Source organism: Pimephales promelas, chromosome 9, assembly GCF_988280905.1.
Source record: "Pimephales promelas chromosome 9, fPimPro1.hap1.1, whole genome shotgun sequence".
NCBI lineage: Eukaryota > Metazoa > Chordata > Actinopteri > Cypriniformes > Leuciscidae > Pimephales > Pimephales promelas.
In genome coordinates, this window is record NC_142777.1 from 6,781,130 (window position 1) to 6,794,275 (window position 13,146).

General features: G+C 39.5%; 1 protein-coding gene across 1 annotated transcript; it reads left to right on the top strand.

Annotated features, from left to right (window-relative positions):
* Positions 1–209: 209 nt before the first annotated feature.
* On the top strand, positions 210–9,482 carry polr1d (RNA polymerase I and III subunit D). Its single transcript, XM_039694119.2, has 5 exons — positions 210–312; positions 1,202–1,299; positions 1,513–1,589; positions 3,132–3,214; positions 8,987–9,482. Exons 1-5 carry the CDS (start codon positions 277–279, stop codon positions 9,029–9,031), a joined length of 339 nt encoding a protein of 112 aa, XP_039550053.1. The 5' UTR covers positions 210–276; the 3' UTR covers positions 9,032–9,482.
* The last annotated feature ends 3,664 nt before the right edge of the window (positions 9,483–13,146 follow it).

A 13,146-nucleotide genomic window follows, 5' to 3' on the forward strand; every position in this document is an offset into this window, starting at 1 on the left:
ATTAAGTTAATACATGTAAATCACAAACCAACACTTTCTCACATGTGAAAGGTTATCCCATTTCTTACGATAGTATCCAACTCCACATATAAATCTCGGAGGTTTCACAACCAGAAACTGCGTAATGTGCTGGCATCATTGATTCTTTTGACCGTTTCAAGATGGCGTGTGCGCACCGACGTTTGTTGCAGTTCCTAAGTACATCTATATGTGAGCCCCTAGAACAAGCTGATACCACTGCACATGCGCGTCACGGTACGACAGAACTGAAGCAGCATGGCTGAGCACGGGCAGAAACACGCGCTGGAGATGGTAAGTAAAACTTCATTCACGCATTAAGTTTTAGGATTTAGTACAGCTTGCTTTTGGTCAAATTTGATGATTGTGAATGTTGTGTCTTGATGTATTCGTGGACTGCTAGACTGTAATATGTATTATTAAGCAGTGTGAGCTTGGTGTTTTGTCTGTGAAGATATTTGAAACGTTTCTCCACTTTGACAAGTCAATACAAAGTAAATTTACTATATACACTAGGTAGTAATATGAATGTTTATTTGCTTTTATATTTTTTAAAAAGCAGACTCTGAGAAGTCATAATCATGTCTATATATTAATAGCATCTATTTAACACACACACACGTATATATATATATATATATATATATATATATATATATATATATATATTATGGATTGTACAGGTATTATTAATATCTTGCCATCTAAACATCTGCATTTAAAAAAAAAAAAATAATGATTAGTAAATAGTGAATTAATAGCTATTCATTATCAAAATAATCATTAGTTGCAACCCTAGTTCAATTCTTTGTAGATTGTTCAGATCAGATTAGTATCAGACCCATTTCATCTGTAGAGGAATGTCTAATGTCATCTGATTTGCATCCAAAAGTCTCTCACATAATTTACAACATAAACTTCATCATGAAGAGTATTAAACCTCATGTTGCTGCTGAAACCATCACAACCAGAAAACAAAGCCTCATTTGCTCATGGTGGGCCTTATGTAAACAAAACTGAACATTTAGCCACTCCATAGCAAATACAGAAATATTCATAAACATCATAATTCAAGCTTGATAATAAAAGTCCAAGTGTGTTTGTTATATTAGGCATCAAACTTCTGTCTGGAAGTCTCCAGAGCTGTGTGTGTCGATATCAACATTCTTCTATTCTCGAATAGGTCCGGACAGATGGAGCTGATGAAGGTTGTGTGACGTTTGTGCTCCATGAAGAGGATCACACACTGGGCAACTCGCTCCGATACATGATCATGAAGAGGTAAGATAATATGTTTTTACTTTGGTTTAGCCACCAACATCGGTTGCCTTTGGGACATCAGTGAGAACTTTGTCAAAACAAGTGATGTGGACATGCTAAATACTAAATAGGCACTGAGATGAACATTTTGGCGGGAAATTAAGAATTGTGTTTTCTGTATCTGTCTGTCTTGGCAGTGTTCAGTTTGAATCATGTGTGACTTTGTTTCCTCAGTCAGGACGTGGAATTCTGCGGATACAGCATCACGCACCCATCGGAAAGCAAAATCAACTTTCGGATACAAACGCGAAGTAAGGGGAACTCCTTTATTCACCTCAGCATGTCATCTCTGACAGTTAACGTCCTTGCACATGGAGTCTGAAATTTTCTTATGTGATTTTTCCTATTTGTGTATATATACACACACACACACACAATAACTTAACCCTTTCACACGTAAGTTTAAAATATTCTAACTGACCCCCCAGCGTGAGTTTTTCAAGGTGACCGTTATTTAGAACTTGCCTCTTTAATGTTTCCATGGTGACGCGTCATTGCTTGTCACGTGACACAGCACAACCAGAACAGAGCGCGGAATGAATGATGATCTGCTTTTATGTCATTTTTCCTTTTTTATTAAAAATATTCAAAAATGTATTAGCTATATCATGAAACACTGATATTCCGATTGTCAAATATGTGCAAGTGGACATCTTAGACATCTTTATAACGATCGCGTTAGTTGAGCTGTATGCACAACGGGCGGCGCCATTTTAGTTTCGTTTTCAGTTCAGCTAATCGGATCTGTTGGATTTATAACGTCAATTCATCCACTTCTCACGAAATACATGATAGTAAGTGGCTGGTGAACTGGGAGAAGAATAGGATCAAATGTTAAGCTACTTACACAATGTGTATCTGATATGAATAAAATGTGTCGTCTTATTATAATTGAAAGGATTATTATTGCCGCTTCCATAGACATCTGTATGTATTTTACAAACTCAAAATCATTGTTTTAATAGTAGCCTACATATGTGTATTTAAATGTCTGAAACCTAAAATAAACATTATGTGGTTGAAAACACTCAATAGTTGTGATATATGACAGCACTGAGTGCGTCTGTCTCTGGCTGAGCGCCAGCCAACGCGCGAGAGCAAGTTTGAATTTAGCAGTTGCTGACGTGTGCACTGAACGTTCTAATCACACCGGTGTGATCGTACGCTCCAGGGACCAGCCAAGACTGATCACACCGGTGTGATCGTACGCGTGAAAGGGTTAAAGTCCCTATGAAATCAAAATTGACCATACTTACTTTGTTTGCCTAAATTGATCGTTTTGTGGGGAACAATTCATACATGCAAGTCAATCCCCACAAAAAAAATTTTTGGCTTCGTAATCTTTAATCAAAGTTTGAAAATGCCCCTCCCCTCTGAATTGGAGGACCTTGCCCGATGACGTAGGCTTTACGGTTTGGGTGTCTCCTTAACATCCATAACCACGCCCCTCCAACTGACAGCTGCTGTGTGTTTGCGAGCGCTGAGCGAGCATTGATTGACAGCGTGTGTAAACTTGCGTTCTAGATCCAATCAGGTGCTAGTTAGAAAAAAAGCCACGCCCACTATTTTGCCTCATTTAGTATTCCGTTTCTCTCCGAAATACATCACAACACTGGAGAAAAGTCGTTTGCAACTTCCGGTTCACGGGGACTTTAATTTTGACATTCCTTTTCTTAGAAATAGTTAAAAGGCTGAAATATGATGTTTATCATGACTGTCGGCAATAAAAAAATAAACATGTCTGTTTTCAGTAAATATAAGAGTGTTCATTAGCTCTCTTATCAATGTTGCAGACGGAATCGCAGCATCTGAACCTCTGCGCAATGGGCTGAACAACCTGACTGAAGTGTGCAAACATGTCTTGCAAACTTTCGAGGTAAGACTGAACATGGAGAGCATTATTTCCCTTTAGTGGTGGCTGGTGGGTGATATACAGGCAGAAATTTGACAATGGTATACATTACAATTGTTCAAAATGTTACCATTTGAAGCCTTGGGTGTTTAAAAGTGATTTTTCCACCGTTCAAGCACAATAAAACTTGAAAGAGAACTCGGTTTAGTTCTCATGCTCTGACGGACATTTTTCTGTGCACACACCCCTGTGCACATACAGAGCTTGTAAGTACTGATTTGTCTTCTTCCTTATTGAAACATTGGCTTTTTTAACAATCAAACACATGTCAAAATGTCTGCTTTAAGACTGGCCAATGTGACTACAGAAATCATGGAGACAATTAGCCTGGCTAACGTCAGAATGAGACGTGGTCTGTTAACCACATGTTCCTTTCTTGTATTTGAGGCATGGTTTACGATTGCCCAGAGCCGTTTATTGGGTGCTACGAGTGTTTATCAAATGCGACTGTACATAGCTCATAGCCAATCATTATGAAATGGTTTAACGCCAAAACCTGCTTCTAAACTATTTAGAACAATATCTAAGGCTGCATTGAAAGATAATTTCATGTCTGCTGCCATATTTGATCCATATAAAACAAAGTGCTTCAGTGTGTCTGATAGACGTCGTCATCGTTTTGCTGTTCCCTCGTCGTTTTGTGATTGGTCTGGTTGCCTAGAAGCGTGAATTAAATCGCACTGCTCAAAGGTGGGATGGGTAAACCCAGGCTAGGAGACAATATGAATAGAGATGCACCAGATGACTTAAATAGCTCTATTTGGATCAAGTTAATCATTCTAGAATGACTGAAGTGATTTTATTAGGATAGTTGTTAGGATGGTTCACCCAAACATGGAAATTAGGGGGGCGGCAGTTGGTCAGTGGTTCATGTAGATTGTCTACAAACCAAAAGGTCTCCATGAGCAAGACACTAAACCCCAGCTGCTCCCAACGAGCTGGATGGCTGACACCGCCGTCGGTGTATGAATGAGTGAGGGAATGGGTGAATGTGAGGCAAAAATGTAATCTATGTGGTCTACGAAACCACTATATAAATGCAGTCCTTTTACCAAAATTACCCCATTTTTTTCTCTACCTCAAGCCTATGTGTATATGACATTTATTTTCTTTCAGACAAATACAATCGGAGATGTATTAAATAATTTCCTGGCTCTTTCCAAGCTTTGAATGAAGTGATGAATGGAGGATGAGATTTTGAAGCCCCAAAAAGTTCATCTATCCATCATAAACGTAATCCGCACAGCTCCGGAGGGTTAATAAAGGCCTTCTGAAGCAAAGCAAATGCGTTCGTATAGCCCTGTTTGTTTGAATTGTTTGAACTGTGAGACACGTCAAAGCTTATGATACTCCTACATCGCGTCAGGGGTTACTCTTTTGGCGTAAAGGTGCATTCACACTAGCAGTTACAAAAGCGGCACAATCCCATTCATTTCAATGGAGAGTGGGCGATTTCCGACAACTCGAGCAACAGTATGACATGTATTTCATGAAGGAACATTTTTATCATCTGAGAAAACAATTACCAAACCACCAAAACAATAAAATCCTGTATTATTACTGAAATAGACCAAGTTCTATGTTAACACCAAAAAACAGAGATAGTCCATCCTACGAACCACACCAAACCTTTTGCATTATGCCTATACACTCACCTAAAGCATTATTAGGAACACCATCCTAATACTGTTTGACACCCTTTCATCTTCAGAACTGCCTTAATTCTACGTGGCATTGATTTAACAAGGTGTTGAAAGCATTCGTTAGAAATGTTGGCCCATAGTGATAGAATAGCATCTTGCAGTTGATGGAGATTTGTGGGATGCACATCCAGTGCATGAAGCTCCCGTTCCACCACATCCCAAAGATGCTCTATTGGGTTGAGATCTGGTGACTGTAGGGGCCATTTTAGTACAGTCAACTCATTGCCATGTTCAAGAAACCAATTTGAAATGATTCGAGCTTTGTGACATGGTGCATTATCCTGCTGGAAGTAGCCATCAGTACATGGTGGCCATAAAGGGATGGACATGGTCAGAAACAATGCTCAGGTAGGCCGTGGCATTTAAACAATGCCCAATTGGCACTAAGGGGCCTAAAGTGTGCCAAGAAAACACCCCCACACCATTACACCACCACCACCAGCCTGCACAGTGGTAACAAGGTATGATGGATCCATCTTCTCATTTTTACGCCAAATTCTGACTCTACCATCTGAATTTCTCTACAGAAATTGAGACTCATCAGACCAGGCAACATTTTTACAGTCTTCAACTGTCCAATTTTGGCGAGCTGTTGCAAATTTTAGCCTCTTTTTTCCTATTTGTAGTGCAGATGAGTGGTACCCGGTGGGGTCTTCTGCTGTTGTAGCCCATCCGTCTCATGGTTGTGCATGTTGTGGCTTCACAAATGCTTTGCTGCAAACATCGTTTGTAACTAGAGATGTTCCAATACCCTTTTTCCCTTCCCGATTCCGATACCTGGACCCAGGGTATCGGCCGATACTGATTACTGGTCCGATACCTGGGTGCGTAGTCTGCGTACAGTATCTATACAGCTGCAATTCATACTAGCACTGTATGAATTGATAGATTATTTTATGGTGTGCTTCAGACTTATCCCAATTAAACATGAATCTGACTGACATTTCACAGCAATATATTATTTATCTTCCTTAAGTGTAAAAGAAATTAAAATGCAACCACACATCTATTACTGTAAGCTGAAAAAGGTATTTTAGATTTACAATATAACTGTATAAAAAATGCAATAGATAAATCTAGGAATTTCTATATATATATATATATATATATATATATATATAAGAAAATAATCTCTTCATAATTTAAGGTCCATAAACAATTTTGTTAAACAGCATTTTAGTTTTGACAGCAACTGGTCATCCAGAATAATAAACTTGAATATAATACACATTTCAAATGCATAAGTTACTCGTGCTGAAGTTGCTAATTCTTGTTCCACTTCTCGAAATTGCAGTATGGCGTATGAGACATTTTGCGGTTTTACTAGCTGGTTGGTCCAGTCTGAAAAACTGCGGTCATACTGCCAGGGTGTGCACATGCTTTTTTTTCTTCGCTGCTCTTAACAGTGGTTGCTTGCTAGTGGCAACAGCATGACTTCCTGTGTTGCCACAAGCAACCACTGTTTAGAGCAGCGAAGAAGAATTGATCTCCGATTTGCAGCATTACGCAAAGCTAGCGTGCATAACTAGTCATTGTTTAACCCTCTGAGACCTAAGGGTATTTTTACAATAAATTTTCCGTCTGGTGTCATTTACTAAAAAAGCTTGTAAAACATCAACCCTTTGGTGCACAGACAATTGACACAGCTCTTTTTTTTCAGGACAAATTGAACTTTCAGCATATTTGTGTTACATTGATGTCACCTGAATGTAAAATAAGTTATGGGACCATTAAACAAATGAAAAAATAAATCGGAAATGAAATCACTGAAATATTTATTGAAATCACACACAAATAAATAAAAGCTAAGCAATTTTCCTCTGGAAAATAGTTTGTTCATGTCTTTGGAGTCCTGGAGCACAGGAATAAACATTATAACTTGTACAGAACCAAAACTATTGACATTTATCCAGAAGTCCAGGCGTTTGGGGCCTCATGATATTCACTGGTGCCAAGCCTCAAAACAGTTCCTATCAGCAATCACACAGGGGGCCACATCACAGGTTTTGCATTTCTATTTTATTTATTCTTTTAGTTATTAATTTCTTTTTATTCTTTTATAATACATTTATACTACTATACTACTTTTTTACAGTAAATAAATAAATGGCACTTCAGCTGGGTCTATCCTGGTAATCTAGTTCCTCATCTGTCAAAAAGCTCTGTTTTCCTGAAAATCCATGATCCTGCAATGCACCAAAATAGACCAGCGCTTTATTTACATCCATTCCGCTGTGTTTCTCTGTGAATCGCGCGTCTCCGAGAGATAAGAGATCTCTCTACACTATATCAGCGCTTGGTTCATGCGTCATGACGCACACCAATGTTTACGACGGATCAGCCTGTAATTGGTCAAAAAACATCACGTGAAAACATCACGTGATATCCAGAATGGCCGCTAGCATCGAGCTAGCGGCAAAAATGACGGATTATTTATGAATTATGGACTTCAAGAGTATCAAAGTTTGACATAAAGTGTTTGGATTTATTGCTGAAAACATCTGAAAGGAAGCACAAGTTCCAGGCTGGATAGAAAACCTTCTGTAAAGGCTAGAAAGACACGAAAGACACCCCCGTGATGGCTAGCTCGTTAGCTTTCTGCTGGAAAAAACGGTAAGAAAATCGATAAATCTGTCATCGAGTTATGTAAACATTTTTCGGAGGTGGCCTGTGGCGTCGTCGACGACGCCGTCGGGCTCAGGGGGTTAAGAAAATGGTATCGGATCGGTACGCGGGAAGTACTTGCCGATGCCAGAATTTGTATTGGTATCGGCAGCGAATCGGAACAACTCTAGTTCCTCTGACCTCTAGCATCAACAAGGCATTTTCGCCCACAGGACTGCCACATACTGGATGTTTTTCCCTTTTCACATTCACACCATTCTTTGTAAACCCTAGAAATGGTTGTGTGTAATAATCCTTTAGGTGAGTGTGTGTGTGTGAGAGAGAGAGAGAGAGAGAGAGAGAGAGAGAGAGAGAGATGTCATCGTCCAGCTTAGTTCAGTTCTCTCATAATGGTGTCAGTGCATGCAAATCTATCCACAAGTTTCTGAGGGGCGCTCCTGTAAAAAATAAAGTGGGTGAAACTTCCGGTGAGGCGGCGGAAGTAGCATTCCAATGGTATTTTGTGTGTTAGTTAGCGAAGAGGCTAGCTGTTTTTCGGAGAATTATTTTACTTTTTTAAGACGCAAATCTTTATGAGAGATGTCGTTACGGAGCTCAGAGACAACGTGCTGTTCGCGGTTGTATGTATAACCGGACTAAACTAATTCAGTGGCTTAAACGTGATTGTTTTGACCAAGTGAAGTCCCCCTGCGGCGAGCACCAGTGCATACGAGCCTGTGACTTCCCTCGGCAGACCTTGCTCTGCTATCACTGTCCGTTTGAGTCTGTCATAGACTCGTGCCACCTGAGTGACATTCCATATGTTGTACTGCCCGGTCATCCGCTCAGTTCATATGTGTATTTTCCACGTTACCTCCCTTCGGGCAGCGTGTGGGTTCTGCAGCGTCCCTTCCTTCCATGTGTACATGAACACTTTCCCAGTGGTCCTGTAGTAACAGCAGTGACTTCCCTGGCCTAAGCCCTGTACAATGCATACCAAATAGAATATGTATAAAATATGTATCTGTAGCATACCGATGTGTAACAAAACTTGTGAGTGAAGCCTACTCTCCATTAAAATAGTTGATGGCGGCAGGTTTCCAAGTGATTAGTCATTTATAATTATGTTTCTAGTTCCGTTTTGTGTAATAATGAATTAAATATGAATTTTCTGATTATAGCCGAAGGGTGAACCAACTTCTGTGAAAGTCAAATGAGGTGCTATTTAAATAGATTTTCTTGAAATAGTTTTAAGTAATTTGTCACCACACAACCTTCACATCCCAACATAAACTGCTGATAAATTATTTATGCCCCCCAATTCCCCCCTTGGTGACGAGCCTGTTCTCAGGGAAGTCATTTGTAAGCACAATATGTCATTACACGATTCAAACCATGTTGTGTTTCTCTCTGAACCTGATCTAAACAGACACGGATGAAAGCATTCAAGGATAAAGAAGAATCGATGGCATGAAGATCAACACTTTGTACAGTGCCGGACATTGATCTGCAGAAGAATGTAGAAGCTTTAGGCAGGAGTAAAATGACAGTCAGCCATGTTCCTTGCAGTTCCTTTCTTTTTTTGTGAGAAACAATAAAAGGATTTGTATGTTTGAATTTGTATATTGATATGATTTATCCTGATTATTTTTTAGTTTTTGAGTACATGAAGATTTGTTTGTGCCAGTGTACTAAAAAAAAGTTTCAAAGTGTATAGCAATAGAGTATATATGTCCAATAAAAAAAATTATACTTATGAAAATAGTTGTAAAATGTATTTGATTTAGAATGTGTTTTAAAATCATGCAAGTAATGCATTTTCAAATATAAAAAACATATAATATCTTGGATTTATATTTAACAGCAGCATCAGATGATAAAATTTGATAGAGCATTCCTGTACAATAAAGACTGTATGGATGTAATGTCTTTCGCAAGTCTTCATTCCTTTTCTGAGAGAGCGCCTTTGCACTTAACAACATTCTCAAACTGCATTTGTACTTGTGTTCATGACTTGGGTTAATTTGCCAAAAAATGTAAATTCTGTCATTTACTCACCCTCATGTCGATCCAAATCTTTGAGACTTTTGTTTATCTTCAGCCTTGTTCACTCTACATGATTTTAAAACGTTGGGCTGAACTGTGCGGTTTACGCTACATGACTTGCTCTCTGTGAAATCAGGAGTTTTCAAGTTGTTTAGCTGTTCACACACCACACAACACACCATGATTTATCCACAACAGGAGGTAACGGACTACACGAGTTGACAACGCACTACATAGAGATACAACCACGATCGGATGATAAGAGCAAATCATTTGTGACTCAATGAGAGCTGTTTCAGTACTATGGTACGGTCTAAATCCTGAAAATAATCAAATACATAACGAGTTGACAACTCTGTCACCCAACGATTCTATCTTGTCTAAAAACCACGTTTTGTCATGAAAAACCACGCAATAAAACAAACCAGAAATGACGCGAAACAGAATGTGTGCCAATACCCAGCGAAGAAGAGAACAAAACATGTGAATATGGATGTCAGACAGAAACTAGTGCTGCACACTGTTTGCGCGATGATTTGCTCTGAGAAAAAAATGCAAAAAAAGAAACAATAAGATTTACTCGGTGACCTCAACCCATGCCTTGCTATGATTGGCTGTAGCTCATGACATCGTTGAAGTTGAGACGTGCGACGACTCTGGATAGGCCTATCTAGCATACTAGATATTTTTTCTGGGCTCTGCGACATGTCTGTGAGGCGTCTGCGAGCGTCTTCGCTGCGTTGTTGGCTCTTTCATAGTAACAGATTGGCAAGCGTTCATCGCCCGCTAATCCACTGCGATTTGCACGTGATAACTAGGGTTGGGTATCGAGAATCGAGTATCGATTGGAATCGGGACTAACTTTTCGTTTTTCCCGGAATCGTTCAAAAGTTAAAATTTCGATTCCTAGTTTCGATATTCACAGTCCGCCGAGCGGAAGAAGAAACCGCTGAACAACACCAACGAAGAAGCGTCTACCGGAAGTGTTGGCATAACCGCACGAGTCGAACATGAGTAGCTTACGTCGGCGGTCCAAAGTGTGGCTTCATTTTTCTAAAAATAACGAAATCTCAGCAAAATGCTAAATTTGTGACAAAAGGAGTATTTGTGACAGAAGGAGTATTTCCTTCAGAAAGGATTATTTCCTTCCGAAAGACCGTTGATTAGCAAGGTTAGCTAAACTTTTTTGACCCTGCCTCTTAAAAGAATCGGAATTGAGAATCGTTAGGAACCGGAATCGAAACAAGGAATCGGAATTGGAATCAGAATCGTTCAAATTCAAACGATACCCAACCCTAGTGATAACACCCTGACCTGTCGGCGAGCTCAACGATTTGCAAATCAGGCTTAAATCGGGCTTAAAATCCTGTAGTGTAAACTTGGCTTTAGGAACACAAATTTAAGATATTTTTATTGAAACTTATCTTAGGAACACAAATTTAAGATATTTTTAATGAAATTTGAGAGATTTCTGTCCCTCCATTGACAGCTACAACTACTATTTTGACACTTTAAAAAGTGATCCATATGAATTGAGCAGTTTTGTTAACATTTTCTGAAGAGACAAGATCACTTTTATTCACATATAAACATTGATCAGTGAACATAAACAGAAGTTCAAACATGCTGCATAACATGAGAATTAACCTCATTGGTTTAAGCTTCTGTTGTGTTGACCACAACTGATGTGTGCATTGATGAACTGAAGACTTAAGGGTTTGTTATGACATGAGAGTGAGTAAATTATGATGGCATTTTAATTTTTGGGTGAACTCTCTAAACTATTAGATAATTCACCCAAACTATTTAAAAGCATACTGTAGTTCACCCAAAAGATGAGATTCCAGTGCTCCTGTTTGAATATAGATCATTCATCAAGATGTGTGTGTGTGAATCTCACAAAAATAATTAAGCCTTAAGGGGATGTGAGTGTAATGCAAATTTTATTATTATTGTATTATTATTTTTATTTTATTTATTCTTTTCACATTTTGTTGGTAATACTATACTGAGAACTTTTTTTCAGTATGTAAAATACTTATCCAACGAAAGCATTCTGTAATTGTATGTTGTATGATGGGACCTTGAACCTTTTAGTGACTTGAAAGGTCAAGTACAAGTCATTATTCTCCAAATATTACTATAAAGGATAGAAGAGGAGGGGAAACGAAAAGGATAAGTTCTTTCTTGCTCCTCTGAGACTTAAGGGAAAGTAACCCTCTATGTGACATTAACAGTTCGAGAACAACTTAACTGTATGTTATACCCCCAGTGACCTGTTTGTTGTGTTCTTTTGTGTTCTGCTAAAAACTATATAAAACAATAAAAAAAATGTTGGGAAAAAAAAGCCTTAAGGGGAAGTTGAGAAGTGAGACACTAAGTTTGAGGATATTTTTGTCATTTGTCCAGCAGGTCTTAAATTTGGGAACTAGAATGCCTCCTGCTATCAGCCCTGGATCTGCAAGCATCTCGCCAAATTGTTTTTCAAGGCCTGAAAGAAGTGCATCAATCAAAGGTTCACAGAACTTGGAGGTGACGTGAAAGTCACCTGGTCCTTATTAGAGTCATGGTGGGGACCAACCATACCATCTGCAAACTGGTTTCTCTCTGACATCCTGTGCCTTTGCAACTGGACTCACTGTCTTTGCATATTCTGCAAAAAGTGCAAGTTCCAGTGGAGTAAACCTGTACAAAGAAGAAAAGAAAAATGCAACATGGAACATTTAGCCTACTTGATGTAGCAACTTCAAATGTTTTGTAGCACAAAAAATCAGTCTGGAAAGGCCTGGGGAACATTACCAACTACAAGTCCAAATACACAGATACCAATACAAATACCAACTACAAATGTGCCACATCCCAGTGTTCACCCCTACACACAAGCACTATACCACCCGTGTCGCTCACAGAGACCAATCTCATAAAGCTGGCGAAAGCCGCTCGAGTGTTGGATGTAGAACATGTGCCCACGTCCCCATGCCCACGCCTACTCACTGAACACTGTCTCACGGTCGCGCCCGCTGTGCAAATGTAATTCTGGTGCTCGCTCACAAGCGCTCACGCTTAAGGCCTGTTCACACCGGGACGAATTTAGCACGCGATATTCGCCGACGTTTAACGCCTCGTGACTAAACAATGGGCTCCAATGTGAGTGTGCACACTGACGCGAAAAACGTCACACGTAAAAGACACATAATTAAAAAAAAAAAAACACCTCGGGTTCATTTTTTTTTTTTTTTTGGGCTTGACGCGCCGCGTCAAAAACTATCCGACCAATAACATTGGCGCTTTTGCTCACGTGTCTGGTGCTTCTGAAGTTATAAGGCTTGTTCGACTTCATGCAGCTCTGCGCAGACCGATCGGCGGCTGACTTGAAACAGTGCATGCCGGTTAGAAATTTTGTCCGACTTGATGCAGCGCTGACTCCACGTGACTGTGACATATGCCATCAAAGTACCGCGAGAGTGATACGAGAGTAGCCGGAGGACTTAGCCAGCGCAGCTTCTCAAGAGCGGCTGCACGAGCTCTGATGATGTCACAGCT